The sequence below is a fragment of the Cicer arietinum genome, chromosome 3 (assembly GCF_000331145.2).
Source record: "Cicer arietinum cultivar CDC Frontier isolate Library 1 chromosome 3, Cicar.CDCFrontier_v2.0, whole genome shotgun sequence".
In the NCBI taxonomy this organism is placed as follows: Eukaryota; Viridiplantae; Streptophyta; class Magnoliopsida; order Fabales; family Fabaceae; genus Cicer; species Cicer arietinum.
The window spans coordinates 72,863,951-72,883,719 of record NC_021162.2 but is presented as its reverse complement, the minus strand read 5'-3'; the positions used below and the strand labels follow the sequence as shown (position 1 = coordinate 72,883,719).

Below are 19,769 nucleotides of genomic sequence, written 5' to 3'. Positions count from 1 at the left end.
TATATATATATATATATAAAATTAGAATCGACATCTCAACTTATCAAATATTCACCCTAGTCTATTACCATCTTAGTTTTACTTATGAGATTTTTTACATTTTTAGAGGAATTATTGTATGCATAAATATATTTTTAATCCAAGGGAGAGTTACACGTTTCTAATAGGGAAAATGGTTTATTTTACTATAATCATTTTCTCTTGAATTTGGATTCACATTATAGTCGTGTATCCATCCAATTTGACTCAAAAAATTCATGAATCTTAACACCTTTGGAAGCAAACAGAGTCAAAATCTACCCTAAAAGGGTTGAGATATTCTAAGTACCAAAAAGGAAATGGACATTCCTTAAGTTAACTAATATTCAAAGAATACTTATTAAAGAATTAAAAATGAAAATAATAATAAAAGAGTATATATTTTTAAATTACCAAATTCTATTTTTCTAATATATATTAATTTTTATAGTATTTAGAAACTGGTGGCATATTTTACATAAACTTCTATAATTTTACTCTCACAAGAGAGGAGAAGCCTTTTTTTTTTCTTTCTTAAATGTGTTTTTAATCCTTATAAATTAGATTTTATTAATTACATATTATTTGAGTACAGTATATTTTTTTTTTCATCTTTAATTACATGTAAAAAACACACTCTTTTTATTTAATGTAAAAAACTAAAATTATAATATTCAATAGGTATTAAGTTAATAAATTTCCTAGTTTTATGGATTTCACTATTTTTTTTCCTTCTCTTTTTATTATTTTACCCCATCCTAAGAGGAAAATATTTTTTATTTATTTTCTCTCTAATTTTGTCTTCTCACTTTTCTAAAAAATAATATGAAAATAATTAATTAAAAATAATAATATTTAGCAGATTTTTTAGACTGTGGCAGTCTTGAATTAATTCCATTTGACTGAACAATGAATCTTAACCCCTTGGAAGTAAATGGAGTCAAAATATACACCCTTAAAGGAGTTGAAATATTTGAAGTACCAAGATAGAAAATGGACATTCATGAAGTTATGTAATAATAGTAGTAGTATATTAAAGAAACAAAATTATTAATTAACGCATTAAAAATGAAAAACTGCTCAAAAAGATAACCTTTGTCTTCTAATTTTACAAATGCTATATTTTAGAAACAGCCGTGAGACATAAGCAAAGTATGTAACTTGCATTCAATGTTTCAAATATCAATTCATTCTCAATGTTTTCTAGAAGAGTGTTGGAACATGTCCCTATTGTTCCATTGGACAAACTAATTGCCATCCATATCCTCTAGAAGACCATGACAAATTTGAGCCAAATCCTTCTTTTTTAATAATGACTATACTTCCTAGTCCCATCTATGCTTCTGAATCATTATCATGTCACTGTCACAAAAAGTATCAAACAAGTTAATTAATAGTTATCCATTTGTTACATAATAACTATGTAACATTTCATCATTTCACATACATTATTCAATTATATTTATTGAAGTATTCTAATAAATAAAAAATAGAGATATATATAATAAATAAGAGTGATGTATATATAATTAATTCGACTAGAAGATATAATTGAAAAGAATATTATATTGAAAATTAAACATAACACTTTTTTAAATTAATTTTTTATATAAATGTGACGATTGTTATAAAAAGGAAATTGAAAAATTATTTTTTATTTTATTAAACTGTTGATGGAGTAGCTTGGAGATAATATAAATACCCTTGTTTTTGGTCTAACTGTTACATAATTTAAAGTCATATGTAAAATGGAAATTAAGGACCCTTATGAATCAAACCATGTACCTTCTTACATGCTTATTGAAGCCACTGGTGATTCGGAAGCAGATTGTAATAATCCAACTATGGATAAATTTGGTTATGAAGTTTTTAGTGCAGATGATGATGATGCTCAATCTTGTTGCCATGATAATAATACTGCTGAATTCAAGGGAGGTGAGTCTTTGGATGATGATGAAGATTTGAAGAAAAGTGATGTTTATGGTAATTCATATTGTGAAGATGATGAGATGCAAGAACAACATAAATACAAATCCTTTGTTTCTAATGATTCTTCAGACCAAGAGTTTGTAGATGAGATGGAAAAGAATAGGTTGTTCTGGGAAGCTTGTTTGGCTTCTTGATTGTATTGTTTTTGTGATTTTTTTTATAAGTAAATGTTAAGTTAGTTATAAATTACTACAAATCAATTAGAGGTATAGCTTTTATTATGTACTTTATGGGTCATTAAATGTGTCTTAAAGATGAAAGCTTTCAATTGTATCTATGCTTATATGATTTAATTTTCTTGGTAGTTCACACTATATTTCATGATTTGTATCTATCCATTCAAAATTTCATATATTGTTTCTGCACTTTTTTCTATAAGTGATCTAATTAATTTTTGCCATTATGTTTTTTTATAAAACTATTTGTATTTGGTATGTTTGTTGACATAGTATAAATCAATCAATTGTACGTACTATGATTTCAGTATAGCTTAATTATGTAATAGCATACACTTATAGTAATCTTGTTATAAAGTTGGTTGCTATGGTTAAATTTGAAGTTGAGATGATACTGTGCCCTGTTTAGGGAGATTCAAGACAGTTAGGTGAATTATATACACTATGCTATGCTGATCTTCTATGAATGTTAGCTGAGGAAGACAAGGTATACGCCCGTGCATATTTGGATTTGGTGCAGTAATGTGTCACGTAATTTTCAATGTCAATCGTCCGATCTGAAATTAATGATTGATATCATTTTAAAGTAATCTTAAATTAACGATTGATATCGTTTTAAAGTAATCGTATAATTTAAGTAGTCTGATCTCAAATTAATTGTTGAAATTGAAAAACTAACTATAAATACATCTTTTGTTTAAAAGTGTACATTCAATTTATAAAAATTGTTTGAAAGGACACATTTAGATATAAATAATTGTAGTTTTTTGGATGCATATTTTCAAATTGTAGTTGGTGGGTGGAGAAAATAGGCTCCCAAAAGTATTTGTGTTCAATATGGCCCTACATTGATTTGAAGTCCGCCTATAATACAAAATTTTGATGCTTTTAGTGAATATTAGTAATAGTTTATAGTTGCAATATAACATGTGAGCTTAGAATAATTTAAAATCAATTACTGTCCTTTTATAAATAAAACAAATCAATTAATGTGTATCCAAACTCAACTTAGTATTACAATATGAAATATTAAAGTTTGATATACTATTAAATAGATTATTTGTCTTTACCATTTAAATTTTTTAGTCTCATGTTTCTATTTCTTTTAAGAGTTTATTCTTTAGTAATAGACATTTTCATGATGTGACCGGTACAAGCTTGAAGTTCAAGGATATATTTTATTGCGATGTACAATGACTTTATTACCCTCCATTATTTTAAATATACTATCTAAATATTTGAACGCACAATATATATCACATGATGTGCATCTAATACATCAAATGTGTGAAAATCAAACATTTGATAACACTACGTTCACTTGATACTTAAAAGTAAGTTGCATACTTTTCTTTTAATCCACAATGTAGTAACATAATTTCCAAACTGGATCAAGCTCTTCATATTGCAACATTAATTGGACATAAATGAATCCATCAAATTTTGATCATGCAAAGCATACATAACAAGCACCATTTTCAGGCTAAATCAATCTCCCTACTCCCTAAAAAATCATCAACAATTACAACTCCTAACCTATATGAAATAATAATTCATGCTACTATAGTCCAGTATATTTGGACATACAGTAATCAAATCATGTCAAATTCAGCACTGAACTGAACATAACAACTTCACAATCCAAAACAACCAAAAAAACATTCCTACTAAGTGTACTAGTCACAATATACACAAACAAAACAACCCTTGCTTGTAAAACCAGTTACTTAAAAACACTTCTCACAAGAAACTAAATTCTTAACTAGATTCAAACAAAGGCATGACTGAAACAGATTCAGTGGTAAATTTATCTACCATGTCTACATCAGTGTCGTCTTTACTTTCTACCGATGGACTACTTGTGTCGTCACCATTTGATCTGTCTTCGGCTGTTAGAGTTGTCACTGATTCGTCTCCATAAGCCGAACTCAAACACGAGTTCTCAGTTTTTGCATCAGTAAATGATAAAACAGATTCCACATTATAGTTAGAGCAACTCCTAGGACTCTCTAATTCTTCTTCAATGTTGTGGTTGTATTCAACATGATCATCAAAATCTAACTTGGTTCTTCTCAATTCACCACTTGTATTCATTTCTTGTTGACTGTTATAGTCATCTTCTGATTGTTGGTCTGATGAATGAGATGACATTGGTGAATAATCTGCTGATGCTGTTTCTTCGCGATCTCGAAGTGTCTTCAATATCAGTGTTTTCAACAAATTCATCACTTGGACAGCATGCATTAGGGCAGTCAGTGGATCAGACATCTGTTTGATCAGAACACAAAAATTAATTTTAATTGGAATTTAAAGTAAAATCTTCTCAGTTTGCAAAGTGATCATGCGTGTTTAATGTATACAAGCTAAATGTATAAGCATTATTTCATTTGGGATAAAAAATAAAAATACTTCATATGTCTTGAGTAAAACATGTTAAAGTTGATATATTTTCTGTTTTTCCACACATAAATATGGATGGGACTAGGACTGTTTTTAAAAAAACACAAAAACCTACCCAACCTGAACTAAAACACACTGAAAAATACACTTCACAATCTGAACTAAACTGAACCAGTTCATATTAGTTTGTCTGTGAATTATCTGTCACATATTATTTTTTTCAGTGTGGTCTAGTTCAGTTATTTGGTTTTTCTAAACAATTCTAATATTCACTTTGATTCAGTTTTTGTTTTTTTAACATTACTAATATTAGTTAATAATAGCAATTCGGTACAGTCCGATTTACAAAGAATCAGTTCAGTTCGAAAAGTTATATTTCAATTTTTGGTAGGGGTATGTTTTGTTTCATTTTGTATATAAGAATCATTGATTAAAAATTTTATAGTCTAAAGTTCAAATACCAAAAAAAACAAGCAAACACTTAAACATACCTGAGTCATATTTGGGGCAAAAACCATAGCAATATTTCTAGCATCCATTTTATTACACTCCTCTTCTTCTACAACATCAGCCATGAGATCAATAGCCCAATTGAGCAAAGCTGATTCAACTGGTTTAAGCTCCTTCACAAGCTCAACACATTCTTCTTCTGTGTTGCATTGAAGAACTTGTTCAGGTGAAAGTCCATCTAACACTCCTGAAGGAAGTTCCCTAAACCATGCTTTAATTAATCCAGCCAAACAATGAACATCAATGTCATTTGGCACAATGCCACTATTCAATTGTTCTCTCAAATGCTCCTCTTCACCATTTTCTGGATTTATACGAAATATTCCTTCAGCCTGAAAATTCATTAATTAATAAGAGACAAAACCAAAAATAAATCACATAATCTGAAACTGAGAAAAATGTATCATAAATTTGGTTACTACCTTTAGGCCTTCTTGTGAGTATAATCTCTCTTGCATTAGTAGCAGAATTGTGGGGACGCTGTTTCCTTTTGAATCATACGAACATTGCATTGATTCTGCTGAGACACCAAACACACTAACACTGCAAATAATGATTCATCACAAATCACATCATTAGGCCAAAAAAATTGACATGGTTTAATAGCTTTTGGCTCATAATAACATACATATAGTTCAATGAATTATATCTGAAAATTCTAATAAATCATGCGTATGTACATAGATTATTTATTATATTATATCCTCAATCATAAATTAAGGAAACTTGTTTTAAATAGTAGCAAAAAACGGCTTGCAATTTATGAAGAAAGTATACGCAAAACAAAAGGCTAAGAAATTATTGATGTGAACTTTTAAATCTTACATTTCCGTTAGGGATACTTTTCATCATCAAATAAAGGCAAATATCAATCATATTTTACTTATATTCTATTAAGATACCATTCAATAAATGTTTAACTTTATTTATCAATGAAACAATTGTAAAATTAGTATATTAATACTAATTTATCTTTCCCCAATTATAAATAAATAAATAAATAAAGGCATAGAAAGAAGAAAAAAAAAGTAGGTACCTAGCACTTGGAACAGGAGCAGGAACATGAAGTTCAAGCTCAAGAGGAAGACCCAAAAAGCCATTAAAACGATCAAAGGTAACATGACTAACATGCTTAACATTTGTTGGCCATCCAATCTCCATTGGATGATGAACGGTTGAGATTACATCATCAGGAGTCTCTACACTACAAGCTACCATTGATTTTTTCAAAGCAGCCAACATTAATGCCGCCGGAGACACTTCTTCGGCGTCTCTGTTTCCTCTTCTACCGCCGCATCCACTCACCATAACTGGTCCTCTCATTCTTCTCCACAGAAACACTATCTATCTATTTGTTTGTTTGTTTTGGGTTATTTGAAATTGGAGAATGAGTTTGGTTTTATGTGTTTTGTTGGGTTGTGTAAATGATGTTGGTTTGTTTTGTGTGATGATTTTGAAGGCTGTGTGTGTGTGTGTGACTTTGAATTACAACGGCCACTAGTTTTTCAAATTTTGGTTAACTTTATTATCTACACTTTCTTCCCTCTTCTCTTTATTAATTCACTCTACCTGCCCACTCCACATTTATGTGTTTATAGTTTATATTAATCAATTCAAGTAGGTTAGACACGTATAATTTATCATTTTTTCTTTTAATTTTATCTTTATTATTGTATCTTAAATTATTTTTTATCCTTTATAATTTAAATTTTTAAATTAATAAAAAAAGTTAATTTAAAAGTATTAATTTTAAAATATTTTAAATATTAATTAATAATATTTATGTTTGATTAATAATATTTTTATGTCATTTTAAATTTAAAACTAATTAAACTGTTAATTTTACAAATACTTTAATTAGTTTAACTACAATCAAATACAAATTATTTACAATAAGTTAATTTTATCAAATAGACCAGCTTAATATAATATGCAATTCGCTGAAAGTGCTTTGATACTTTGATTTGATGTATCATGAAATTTAGTGAGTTGAGAATATGATTAAGGGTTTTGATGACTGATGTGGTGGGTTCAAGGACAAATTACCGATTTCCAATAAAAGCATAGAAAGCCGATAAACCACCCCTGCTTGGGCAGTGGAATGCTAAAATTCGACTTTATCCAAGACCGTTGCAAAAGAGAAAGGAAAATAAATAAAGCATTGCTACTAGAAGTAGTTTATTTTATGGAGGGGGCTTCTTATTAATATGTACGTTGTAGATTATTTTGTTAGGCCTTGCATCATTTTTCTTTTATTGCTACATCTTTTTACCTCCAATCTTATTTATTTATAAAAGAAAATAATAAATAACATCAAAACTAATCATTAATGTATTTATTAATTGTTTTCATTTTTTAATTATTTTATATGTATATATATATAAATTGAAAACTGTGATACATTAAATACTCATTAATAATATTAAAAAGACAAATATTTTGAATAAAAATAATTTAAATAATAAATGCATATTAAAAATTATAATATTATATATATATATAATACAAAAATTCTCCAAAAACTCTCTTATATATGAGTGAATTAATAAATAAAGCATTGCTACTAGAAGTAGTTTATTTTATGGAGGGGGCTTCTTATTAATATGTACGTTGTAGATTATTTTGTTAGGCCTTGCATCATTTTTCTTTTATTGCTACATCTTTTTACCTCCAATCTTATTTATTTATAAAAGAAAATAATAAATAACATCAAAACTAATCATTAATGTATTTATTAATTGTTTTCATTTTTTAATTATTTTATATGTATATATATATAAATTGAAAACTGTGATACATTAAATACTCATTAATAATATTAAAAAGACAAATATTTTGAATAAAAATAATTTAAATAATAAATGCATATTAAAAATTATAATATTATATATATATATAATACAAAAATTCTCCAAAAACTCTCTTATATATGAGTGAATTATTGTAGACTACTTTTGTATAATTTGGATTCTTTTTACTAGATTCTAATTGCTTTGTGGGAACGTAAACGTTTACGTTACAATCTCTGCACCACCCTGGCAAATTTTGAAAAGAAAAAAAAAACGTTTCGGGCTTACAATAAAAAAAGGCCGAAACCTGAAACGGGTGGAAGTGGGGTTGGTTCCAGAAAAAACTACTTAATTTATTCTCTCATTTAAAGTCCTAATAAGTCTTCAAATTTTATCTTAATTGATTAATTCACACTTATATTTGTGTGTATTTGAGAATATTAAAGGTGGCAGAATAAACATCCAAAGTCTAAAAGTGAATTTAAATATGAGTCATTTTAAAGTCAATAATAGTATTTTAATAAAATAACTAATTTTTTTATTAAAAAAATATTTTAAAACACTTTACAGTAAAAAAAATCATTTATTTGATTAATATAATTGATTTTGTATAATATTTTAATTTCAATAGATAATCAAGTTGTTTAATTTAACATTTGTTAAGACATTATTAGTTTTAAATATTTTTATTATTTTTAGATTTGAAAATATTAAAATATAAGACATTTTTATCAAGTAATTTTTTTTTCAAACACCTTTTTATCTAGTAGAGTATTATTTATTTTAAAGGTTTAAGACGATTGGTTTAGTGGCTTTACATTGGATCAGCCTTGCTCTTTAAAATGCAAGGACCATCAATTTTGGAAAATTTAGTTAAAAAAGAAACATTTTTTAGATAATTGAATTTAAAAAACAAATTGTGGAAATTTTACTATATACCCTCTTCACTTATACTCCTGCTTCTATATATAAACTTTCTAAAACCCAAATTTATCTACGACGCTTTTAAAAAAATCAAATTTTCTTTATATTTTTCTAGATAACAAGAAGGAAGAGAATGAAAGAATTGGGTTGAATTTTTCTAAATAACAACGAAGATGATGAAGAAGATCTTGAATTGTATGAGTTTGATGAGAAAAAAAAATTAAATACAGAGATAACAATCGAAGAATTCTAACGGACAAATAATAAACTTATTTAATGAATATGATATTTTTTATGAATACAACGAAAAATAACACCAATGCAAATAAACTATAAAATATAAGATAATTTTATTAATGAAATGAATTTTAAAATATCTAATTCAAAAAGAAAAAAAAAACCTCACAAGATCTATGTAAGATTTAGATCTAATGTAAAGAATCATAATTTAAATTTAGTCTTTCTCAACCCTTAAAAATCTCTAGTTTAAATTTTGTCTTTTTCAACTCTTAAAAATCTCTAGTAAAAAAAAAGTCTCTAAATGATCAAGTAGTAAGTAATAAAATTACATTTTTTTTATAATATGTAACAAGCCGATCAATTATATTTTAATATCTAAACTTCTCAGAACAATGCTTAGAGTACTTGATTCCAAGAATTTAGCTGCATATTGATGAAGATAAACATGTTGATGGAGTGTTGGGCAAACCATGTGCCTGAGAGCGGCCATAGACGACAAACATGGTACCGTAATTTGGAAAGAATAATCGAATGTTGTCATGCCGTTGACACACACAGGATTGACTTCACTATTTAAATCATTTTTTCCATATTCTTATACCGGCTTCGTTGACCTTTTTTTAATCACGATAACAACCACAACTATTTCCACTATTACTAAATCAACATATACTTATATAGTACAATATTATATCTTCAAACATCGAACAAGTATCACATTCGTTATTCTTAATTTGCTGGACATAACTAATATCATAATCAATAACCCTTCTAAATATACCTCCCATCCCAATCATGTTCAGTTATGGCAATGCTTTAGTCAATTGTTTAAGTATATAGTTTCTATCTACACTTTTATGCTTTAGTCAATTGTATAAGTATATAGTTTCTATCTACACTTTAAAATATTTTATAGAGTTACAGACATCAAATGATACACTGTCGTCTTATATACTCATTTAAATTCTAATGGATCGAACTTAAAAATATACTTTTCGATTTTTTTTTTTTATTATTTCAAATTTGTATTACACATCTAATGGTTTAAAAATTAGTTCCCCGTGGCAGGCAATAACTTTTTATTTGTTATGCTCAGCATAAAAAGCCTGCTAGATAAATGAATTCTATATGTAAAGATTGAACTTATCTTAAAACGCGTCTTGGGTAATTTGCATGATTGATATCCATTTAATGTATTTTTTCTAATAAAATAAAATTTAAATTATTAGAGATAAACTCTCACTTAAAATAAATGATAATTATTAATTTCATTGAAGATTTACGATGGAATTTACCTACGACCTAAATTATAAACTTAAACTCATGTCATAGTGGGTGTTGGCAATATTGGATTATGAGGGTGTTCGAGACTAAGAAGAAATATACAAATAAATTGAATATCAAAATTTCAATTAAAATTTTAAGACATTAAATATATGAAGTATTTCAATTATATAATGTTCAATATCTACATTAATGTAAAACTTTTAGACATAGACATAGTTACAACAACAAGAAGGAGAATCTTAGACCATATGACCTAGTCACAATTGATATTATCCAAATGTATCGTATATATGTGGTCGAGTGTTGAGTAAGATTCCATGTTTCTATCACAATAATGTTTCGTTTAAAATGCATATAACATGTTTTTCACTTTTAAAAGGAACATGTGATTAACTTCATTAACTCTCTAGTGTATAATCAATCAAACCAAATCATAAATTTTGTTCATGTATATTACTCTGATCTCAAATATAAACTAAAATAAAAGAAATTTATGTAACTTGTTCAAAATATAGACTACATGCATCTATTTATTTTATCATATTCTTACATATAATCAACACATGACACACATAACACACATAAGTGTTCCTTTAATCTCCAAATTGGTGGTGGTATTTGATCAATTCATCAAAATAATTCCAACACATGGAAAATGAGATAAACATTCAAAAGTATTAAAGTTTTTCTTTAAACTTTGAGACTATAAGTTCAAATTTAGAAAATGTGAATATGTGATTTACAAGAGTTTTTGTAAATCAAAAGATTGACTAACTATTATCTCTCTTGAAGTTTCTAAATCATACTATTATCTTATAAATTGGAGAGTTTTTCATCATCACACTCAAGCCAAGAGTGATAGTAAAAATGAAAGTTCTAACAATCCTTTATGAGAGAAAGAGATCATCGTTTCCATCATTGTTTAGTGATAGTTGAGAGATATTGTATACCAATTAAGTTGGGTGAGATTGAGAGAGATCATCTTATATCAAGATAGTTGTTGTAATCCTATTTTTTTTATGGTGAAAATATTTTACTAGATTAAGTCATGTGTTTTTATCCAAGAGGATTTTTCAAGGTTTTTTTTTTCTTTCTTTTTTGCGTAATATTTTTACTCTCTTCTCTGATTTATTTTTGCTTCCGCTCATTAGCTATATTTTTTAAGTTCAGAGAGGTGGGAAATTATGCATACTTTTCCCAACAATAAGTGCAAAGTGCCGGGCATTTTCTAACCACAACATAATTAAACTATGTATGCCTTCAACTCTTTCAAACTAGCTGACTTTATAAGATAAAAGTGCCGATACCAAATTAAAGAGTTTTTAAATTTTATTTATATATATAGACGATATTATATTTCTAAATTATATGTCAATGCCAGCCATGATTGAAGTTGCAAGTGATTATTCTATTTTCATTAACACAACATGGCCTAATGGCACAAGTTATTCTCAAATTAATTAATGGAATGCTTAGCTGCTAATTTTTGTTTAAAAAAATGACATTGATTGCTTATAAAAGGGAGCAATTGCATTGAAGATTAATCATTCAACTCTGTACCTAATTAGACTACAATTGAGAGGGAACACATACAAAGGATTAATTCAAACATGACAATGAGATTCTTCCTTGTAGCTTCTATGGTAGTGTTCTGTATCCTTGAGATTAGTGAAGGAGGCAGTCTTAGTAAAAATTTCTATAAGAAGTCCTGTCCTCAAGCCGAGCAGATTATTCTGACCAAAACCCAAGAACATGTCTCTTCAAGGCCAGAGCTACCAGCCAAGTTGCTAAGATTGCATTTTCATGACTGTTTTGTTAGGGTAAAAATTCACATTTATAATTACATATCCTTTTTCCGTTAAGCACATTTGCTTTTTTCACATTTATTAACAAAAATAAAAAATAAATTTAATATGTATATTTTTATGTAAATATTTGTACATAAATATATTTAATTTGTTTTTCCATGTTCTAAGATAAAGTAGTATAATTATATTTAGAGATATTTTATTTTTCTTCTCAATTAGTGATTCCATATATGTTTGAAGTGTCATTGTGTATTAAAGAATATTTGGTGAAAGATGTGTTTTGTTAAATAAATCATAATTACTAATTTTCTAATGAGAGATACTTTGGGTTAATGATGTTTCAGGGGTGTGATGGATCGGTTTTGTTGGAGTCCACAAGCAATAACACTGCAGAAAAAGATTCATTTCCTAATTTGTCATTAGCAGGTTTTGATGTGATAGATGACATAAAAATAGCCGTGGAGGAAAAATGTCCCGGAATTGTATCATGTGCTGACATACTAGCATTGGCGACTAGAGACGCCGTTTCTATCCAAGTAATTAAGCTACCTAACAATTATATGTAATTTTATGCATGTAACCAACCATATGAATTAATGAATTAATTAATTTGATTACAGTTTAAGAATAAGAAATTGTGGGAAGTGCTTACGGGTAGAAGAGATGGAACTGTGTCCAAAAGCGATGAAGTTCTCCTCAGTCTCCCAGCACCTTTCCATAACATCACCGTGCTCAGGCAACTCTTTGCTAATAAAAAGCTTACTCTTCATGACTTGGTTGTATTATCAGGTACATTTAATTATAGACAAGTCGTGCTAATTAAGCAATTTAAACAGATTAATTAGTTAAATAAACCTATGTGTATATATAGGAGCACACACTCTTGGAATAGGACATTGCAACGTGTTTAGCAACAGGCTTTACAACTTCACTGGAAAAGGTGATCAAGATCCTTCTCTAAATCCAACTTATGCCGATTCTTTGAAGCAAACGTGTCAAAGCCTAAGTGACACAACCACAACGGTTGAGATGGATCCTAGTAGCTCAACAGACTTTGATAGTGATTATTATCCTGTCCTTCTCCAGAACAAGGGTTTGTTTCAATCAGATGCTGCTCTTGTAACAACTAAGCAATCCAAAAACATTGTTAAGCAATTGGTTTCACAAAATAAATTCTTCACTGAGTTTGCACAATCAATGAAGAGAATGGGAGCTATTGAGGTTCTTTCGGGTTCGGATGGGGAAATTAGGAGGAAGTGCTCTGTTGTTAATTAACAACTATTTCACTTTTCTCATTTTTATTTATTTACATTTTCTATTGTTTTTGTTGTGAAGTTGTAATAAAGTTGCAAATGTTGTTTTTGAGATTCTTCGGTATTCAAATTCAAGTAAAATTAATGTCTTGAGTTATGATGTCTGTTTTTGCTGTTTCATTATTCATTTAGCACCGTTCTGGTGTGTACTTGTTTGTGTTCTCTATCAATGTTCAGCGTGCATGCATTTTTATTTTTCATCAAACTCAACTTCATCTATGTTGCGAATTAAGCTCTGTCCTAACAATAATCATAACTCATAATTCAAGTGCTTAAACTGAAATGCGAAAAGGATTTTGAGATGTAAAACAACGTAACAAACTAATAAGAAGCAATATTTGTCTAGAAAATCTTCATCCTCCTTCTAGGTGTTTAAATGAAGATAGAAATGGTTAGTGTTAATTAATGCATCAATATGGTCGCGTTTATTATTTATTTTGTTTTTCACATGTTCTATTTATTTTACTTATATAATTTTTTGATAAATTAATTCAAGTAACTTGTGAATTTATTATAGAATTTTTTGATAAACTAATTCAAGCGACTTAGCTTATCATTTTTCATCTAATTGACCCTTATTGTTTAACTAAAATCCTTTTTTATCCTTTATAATTTATTTATTATAATTTAAAATAATAATTCATTTATTATAATTTTAAATTATTTATATATAGTTTAAATTTACAATAATTAATATTTTTAAAGTAGATGATTTATTTTAATGTAAAATATGTCAGATTAATAAACTTTAAATTAATAAAAAAAATAAATTTATTAGTTTTAAAATATTTTAAAAACTAATTGATAAAATTTGTTTTTAATTAAGAATATCCTTTGATGTTATTTTACACGAATTATAAACAATCAACTGTCGACTAATTTTACCAAACATATTTTTAATAATATCATACTTAGTCTTTGAAACTTTTATAATGTTTAAAAATATCCAAGAATTAATATTCCGATAAATCTAAAGATCAAATCCAAACCAATTAATTTGATTTAATTATTTTCTAGGTTGAGTTCCAAGCCGAATCAAACAAATGAAATTTGATATGATTTTAAATTATAAAGATATATGAATTCAACTAATGAAACAAAATCTATCATGAGCATGAGATTTTATAAAAATATTTGATAATTAACGATGAATATCAACAAATTACGAAAATAGTTTCTAAAAAATCCGGAACAGTATTTATTTCAGTAGAACTAGATTTAGAAGGCCCAAGCGTAAGTAATCGGTGGGACTATCCAAGCCCATGGTCATTCAAAGCCCATATATAATAAGATAAGATCAAACGGTGCAGGTTGAACTCTATACAGTGGCAGTATCGTGAATATCCCTTTCACCATCGACGCTGAAGTTCTTTACTTCATTCATTTCTTGCACTTTTTCTACAACACCAAGAAAATCAAAACCATTCTTTTCTTCCAAAACCTCCCCTTTCTCATCGCTTCAATCCCACTCCATCACCAGTATATCTATCACAAACCCCAACTCCCTCTTCTCAATTCTCATCACAAATAGAAACCAAACAGACAATAACAATGATGCTCAGAATTCGAAGCCGCGACGGCCTAGAACGAGTGAAAGTCGAAAATCCCAACGGAACAAAAGTCTCCGAACTCAAAACCATCATCCAAAAACAATTGGGAATTCCCACACATAACCAAACCCTATCAACTAATCAAAATCTTTTACTTGCCAAATCCATTGAAGATCTTATTCGATTCAACGATATGTCAAACCCTAACACTCCAATTTCCGCTTTAAACCTCTCTCACGGTTCGATCGTGTTTTTAGCCTACGAAGGTGAACGTAGGGTTCCAGGTCCCACCGCTTTCAGCCCCGCCGGTTCATTTGGCCGGAAGATGACCATGGACGATCTCATCGCGAAACAGATGCGTGTTTCTCGACAAGAGAATCCGCATTGCGAATTGGTATCGTTTGATCGTGATTGTGCCAACGCGTTTCAACACTACGTGAACGAGACGCTCGCGTTTGCGGTTAAGAGAGGTGGGTTTATGTACGGTACTGTTTCGGAAGAAGGTAAGGTTGAGGTGAATTTCATATATGAACCACCGCAACAGGGTTTAGAGGAGAATCTTTTGTTTTTTAGGGATCCTGAAGAAGAGAAAATTGTGGAAGCTATTGCGATCGGGTTAGGAATGAGAAGGGTTGGGTTTATTTTTACACAAACTGTGAGTCAGGATAAAAAGGATTATACTTTGTCTTATAGGGAAGTGCTTCAAGCTGCTGAGTATCATGCTGAGAGTGGTTTGAAGGAATGGGTTACTGCTGTTGTGAAGCTTGAGGTGAACGAGGAAATGGGTGGTGCTGATGTTCATTTTGAAGCTTTTCAGATAAGTGATGTGTGTATTAGGTTGTTTAAGGAAGGTTGGTTTGTTACCGAAATTAAAGAGGATCATGATCCTAAGTTGTCTATAATGAAAAAGGATGTTGTTGTTGGTGTTAAGGATACTAAAGAGGTTGATAATGATTTCTTTCTGGTTGTCGTTAAAATCGCGGATCATCAGGTATTTTATGTCCTTCATTGTTTTCTCCTTTCGTTTACTCCATGTTACTGTTTTTGTCATTGTCATTGTGATTCTTTCTTATCTGCATTTACTAGGGTAGCTAAATATGAGGCTTGCTTGTATTCCATTGTTGAGATACACAAAATTTATAAACTTGTTGGAACTTAAAGCTTGTTTTTGGGTTGGATCAACACTTGACGAATAGTTTGACTTGATTAGGAGTAGATGGTTAGGGATTAATTATATGCATGTTTTTGGGTTTAATCATTGAAGAATAGTTTGAATTTATTAGCACTAGATGAATAGTTTGACTTGATTAGGAGTAAATGCTTAGGTAATAATTCTACATATTTGTTGATTTAAAAAAAACTGAAAAAAAGGACCAACTTGTTACCGTTTGAAAAGATAAAGCACTTGTATGGGAAGAAAAAAAATAAAGGACTTAAGTGTTATAACTAAATAAGATAAAAGATCGAAATTGTAATTTTGCCTATTTTTTAATCAGGCCCATAGGATGTGAGCTTTGATACCAACTTGAAAATAGAGGAGGAATTAATCTCAATAGCTTGAAAGGCTAAACTCCCAGCCTTATGTATTTGTTTATAATGAAAAGTATACAATCAAAATCCCTAAATTATAGGCATAAGAATGAGAGCTACAATCAGAAAGATGAATACAAGATATCTACATAATAATAGGAATAAAGGAAAGTAAGTCTATCTCAACAGGTTTCAATTTATAGTTCTAATTGCCGATGTAGATAATTAAAGACAGATTATTTTGGTCATGTTGTGTTTATGAACCCCGCAGTAAGCTTTAAAATTGTGATTCTATCTGAAACTCTACCTCTAAACATGAAGATGACTGAGAAACTGTGGGGGCACCATTCTATCTAAGGTTTTAATTTGGACTTGTGGTTGCGTTTGGAATTATGCCACGATGAACTGCAGTCAAATTATGCAGCCAAAATTGTAAACAGCCTCTGAAGCATGGGTAGTTCTACAAAAATGGAGGAGTAATCCTTCTATGTATCGAATGCAGGTACACGATACATACCTTTTTTATTGCGCTGGGTACTCATCTCTAGTACATCTTGGAGCAGCTGGTACCCCACAGAAAGTTTGTGACGAAGAAGATGCAGGAACGATGCGGCTAAGAGGCTGCTCCAAGATGTGACGAATATTTGCTCACTGACGGCGGCCGTGGCTTGGAAATTTTCTAAACAATTGGCGCAATAACATACTAAATACTTAGGGTTAGTTAATAATGGGCCTGGCCCACATATATTTAATATGTGAGTAGATGTTCGCCGCACGCGAAAGAAGCTATTGAAGATTTAGGGTAGGTTTGACAAAAAACGTTAGTGTTGGTTAATTATGGTCTTGGCCCTAAATAAATTTAAATATTATAAAACTTCAATTATAATGGAATTTGAACACATGTATCAGGGATTATATAAAAATGTCATAAACCATATTTTATTAAACATTTATGCAATATGTATAATTTAAAAAATAATATTGACATATTTGTACCTTTTAGTATTTTTCAAACATGCCGTATCTTGTTTCCTAGTACCGTGCCCGTAACTATGCTACTCCCGATACTGCTGGGGAGACCTCAACAACCTTGATTTTGCAGACCATAATTTAAAAGCACAGTTCTTGCTTAAATTCCCTGTTTTTGTTCTATTCCCAATTGAGTAATGAGGGGATACCTTATGTGAATGTTGTCAAATAGCGGCTATAACGTTGCAAAATTTGAACAAATCGCTATTAGTCTATGATACGCTATTTAACACAAAGTGTTGTAAAATAGCGGCACTGAGCGCTTTTGCATTGTGGAGTTTGAACAATCTGCTATTATCCTCAATTAAAAACAATGCCTTTTGTTTTATTCCAAACTCCTTGTTTATTATTTCGCTGGATGTTCTTTATGCTTGAAGCCTGGTACCTTCTCCTTTTTCCCCTCATTAACAATCTAAAAATAGGAGGGAAGTCTTTTTCATTTCATCCCATCCAGTCACTTTTCACGCCATTCTCTAAAAAATTTCCAAAAATTTCACAACGACTTTCTGAGTTTTATGAAATTATTATTTGACTTCATGTAGTAAAAGAAGGTCTGAGTATGACTGAGTGAAGCCTACCTATCTGTTTTGAAATTGAAAATTGTATGTATTCACTAAAAATAGCTGCTAGAACATTGATAGATTTCATGTGTGCAAAAATTGGATCAGAAATCTGACTTTTATATAGATCATGAAAAGATTGGAACAGAACAATTAAGGTCAGTTGACAATGACATGACAAAAGTTAAATATGTTGGTGATTTATTTATTGGTTTCATATCATAATGTGGATGGTCAATTCTAATATGATATGAGATATTATTAGAAGTCTCTTCTCCTTCTTGTGTTGATCTGTTAGTCTTTGTAATTGTGAAACTTATGAGTTCATTGCTACCAAATTGCAGGGCCCTCTTTCTACAGCATTTCCAGTCGAGAATCGGAATACTCAAGTGACCATGAAGGCACTGAAGAATCATCTTGAACGGACTAAAAATCTTCCATTTGTGAAGCGGATTTCCGATTTTCATCTTCTCCTCGTATTAGCGAGGGTTTTGGACCTGGCTTCTGATGTTCCTGCATTGGCAGAATGTGTGCAGGCACAAGGTGCTGTACCAGAAGGTTACCAGATCCTTATTGAGTCCATGGCTAGCGCTGCTTGATGCTGTATGCAGGTGCTCCGGGCTCATGTAGGACTAAGACATAAACATCTTGCACTAAATGTGCATATATCCCCATTGCACACACAATGTTTATAAGTCGGTTTAAAACGTTACTTCTCATGGCATTGCTGCGTAAATGAGCTGATATTGTGATCGACGTGTGTTGATGTTTAAATTGATTGGAAATAGATCTTATGAGATTCAATATTTTATGTTCGATGATACTACAAATAATGGTATTAAGACTATTAAAAATGTTTGTTCAAGGCTGCTGGAGATGGCGTTTGCAAGCATTGTTTGCCTTTAGGCTGGTAGCTAATATATACACAAGCTCACCGCCGGAGCAAATTCTTTCATGCTCTCCTTAAGGCGGATAAGAGATATCATAGAAATAAGTTATTATATCATAAGTTATTATATCATGGCTAAATTCAGATAAATCAATAAGATATGATAAGTTAATTTATAATTATATCATGTTTTTTTAGTTGAAATTTCTATTTTTAATATGAGCTGAGTTAGAAACCAACAGAATATGATAAAAATAATAGTTTACTTAATTATTTTTTTAAAATATAAATTGAAATATAATAAAATATAAATATAATTTATAAAATATAAAAATGTTAATCTGATTAAATAGAAAAATAATTAATAGAATTTAATTTTTAATTTAAAAATAAAATAATAATTAATGTAATTTTTTTTGTGATTTTACGTAAGGGTAGTATTGTCTTTTATATAATTTAATAAATTAGTATTTACAATTATAAAAATATAGAAGTTAATTAAAATTTTAAAATACTTATCATTTGTTTACAAGGTATTCTTGTTATTTACATATAGTATATTTTATATCTTTTTTAACATTTCAACAAATAAAATGTAATTATTTGATTATTTATGATTTTGTTTTTAAAATTTAAATTTCTTATTTAGTAATGTCAATAGATAGTTTTAATATAAAATTATTTTATTATTTATTTATTTTTTTTGTTAATTTTATAATATTTAAAATATAATAAGTTAATTGTAAAAAATAATAAT

At 29.1% G+C, this 19,769-nt stretch overlaps 4 protein-coding genes across 5 annotated transcripts; 3 read left to right on the top strand and 1 right to left on the bottom strand.

The window, feature by feature from the left end:
* The first annotated feature begins 1,704 nt into the window (after positions 1-1,704).
* LOC101494570 (uncharacterized) lies at positions 1,705-2,345 on the top strand. Its single transcript, XM_004494256.4, has one exon. The coding sequence runs from the start codon at positions 1,767-1,769 to the stop codon at positions 2,139-2,141; it is 375 nt and encodes a 124-aa protein (XP_004494313.1). The 5' UTR covers positions 1,705-1,766; the 3' UTR covers positions 2,142-2,345.
* A 1,255-nt stretch (positions 2,346-3,600) lies between these two features.
* Positions 3,601-6,555, bottom strand: LOC101494259 (rho GTPase-activating protein 2-like). Its single transcript, XM_004494255.4, has 4 exons — positions 6,130-6,555; positions 5,516-5,636; positions 5,075-5,425; positions 3,601-4,451 (listed from the first exon to the last, which is right to left on the bottom strand). Exons 1-4 carry the CDS (start codon positions 6,414-6,416, stop codon positions 3,942-3,944), a joined length of 1,269 nt encoding a protein of 422 aa, XP_004494312.1. The 5' UTR covers positions 6,417-6,555; the 3' UTR covers positions 3,601-3,941.
* Positions 6,556-11,863: 5,308 nt separating this feature from the next.
* On the top strand, positions 11,864-13,603 carry LOC101493935 (peroxidase 3-like). The gene is made up of 4 exons (XM_004494254.4): positions 11,864-12,153; positions 12,486-12,677; positions 12,762-12,930; positions 13,013-13,603. The coding sequence occupies exons 1-4, from the start codon at positions 11,944-11,946 to the stop codon at positions 13,414-13,416; spliced, it is 975 nt and encodes a 324-aa protein (XP_004494311.1). The 5' UTR covers positions 11,864-11,943; the 3' UTR covers positions 13,417-13,603.
* A 1,173-nt stretch (positions 13,604-14,776) lies between these two features.
* LOC101493618 (NPL4-like protein 1) lies at positions 14,777-18,988 on the top strand. Of its 2 annotated transcripts, none has more exons than XM_004494253.4 (2): positions 14,777-15,995; positions 18,468-18,988. In XM_004494253.4, exons 1-2 carry the CDS (start codon positions 15,006-15,008, stop codon positions 18,720-18,722), a joined length of 1,245 nt encoding a protein of 414 aa, XP_004494310.1. In that variant the 5' UTR covers positions 14,777-15,005; the 3' UTR covers positions 18,723-18,988. The 2 variants fall into 2 exon arrangements, with proteins under 2 accessions (XP_004494310.1, XP_073222233.1); XM_073366132.1 differs by lacking the exon at positions 18,468-18,988 and adding an exon at positions 17,037-17,379 and having other exon boundaries at positions 14,798-15,995.
* The last annotated feature ends 781 nt before the right edge of the window (positions 18,989-19,769 follow it).

What these genes read in the sequence shown, in the direction of transcription:
- LOC101494570 (XM_004494256.4), top strand. Translation starts at nt 1,767, where the DNA reads ATGGAAATTAAGGACCCTTATGAATCAAACCATGTACCTTCTTACATG.
- LOC101494259 (XM_004494255.4), bottom strand. Translation starts at nt 6,416, where the DNA reads ATGAGAGGACCAGTTATGGTGAGTGGATGCGGCGGTAGAAGAGGAAAC. An exon ending in GCTCCTGTTCCAAGTGCTAG is followed by an intron (nt 5,637 to 6,129) that starts GTACCTACTTTT and finishes CATTATTTGCAG; the next exon opens with TGTTAGTGTGTTTGGTGTCT. An exon ending in ACTCACAAGAAGGCCTAAAG is followed by an intron (nt 5,426 to 5,515) that starts GTAGTAACCAAA and finishes ATGAATTTTCAG; the next exon opens with GCTGAAGGAATATTTCGTAT.
- LOC101493935 (XM_004494254.4), top strand. Translation starts at nt 11,944, where the DNA reads ATGACAATGAGATTCTTCCTTGTAGCTTCTATGGTAGTGTTCTGTATC. An exon ending in TTCATGACTGTTTTGTTAGG is followed by an intron (nt 12,154 to 12,485) that starts GTAAAAATTCAC and finishes ATGATGTTTCAG; the next exon opens with GGGTGTGATGGATCGGTTTT. An exon ending in TGACTTGGTTGTATTATCAG is followed by an intron (nt 12,931 to 13,012) that starts GTACATTTAATT and finishes GTGTATATATAG; the next exon opens with GAGCACACACTCTTGGAATA.
- LOC101493618 (XM_004494253.4), top strand. Translation starts at nt 15,006, where the DNA reads ATGATGCTCAGAATTCGAAGCCGCGACGGCCTAGAACGAGTGAAAGTC. An exon ending in TTAAAATCGCGGATCATCAG is followed by an intron (nt 15,996 to 18,467) that starts GTATTTTATGTC and finishes ACCAAATTGCAG; the next exon opens with GGCCCTCTTTCTACAGCATT.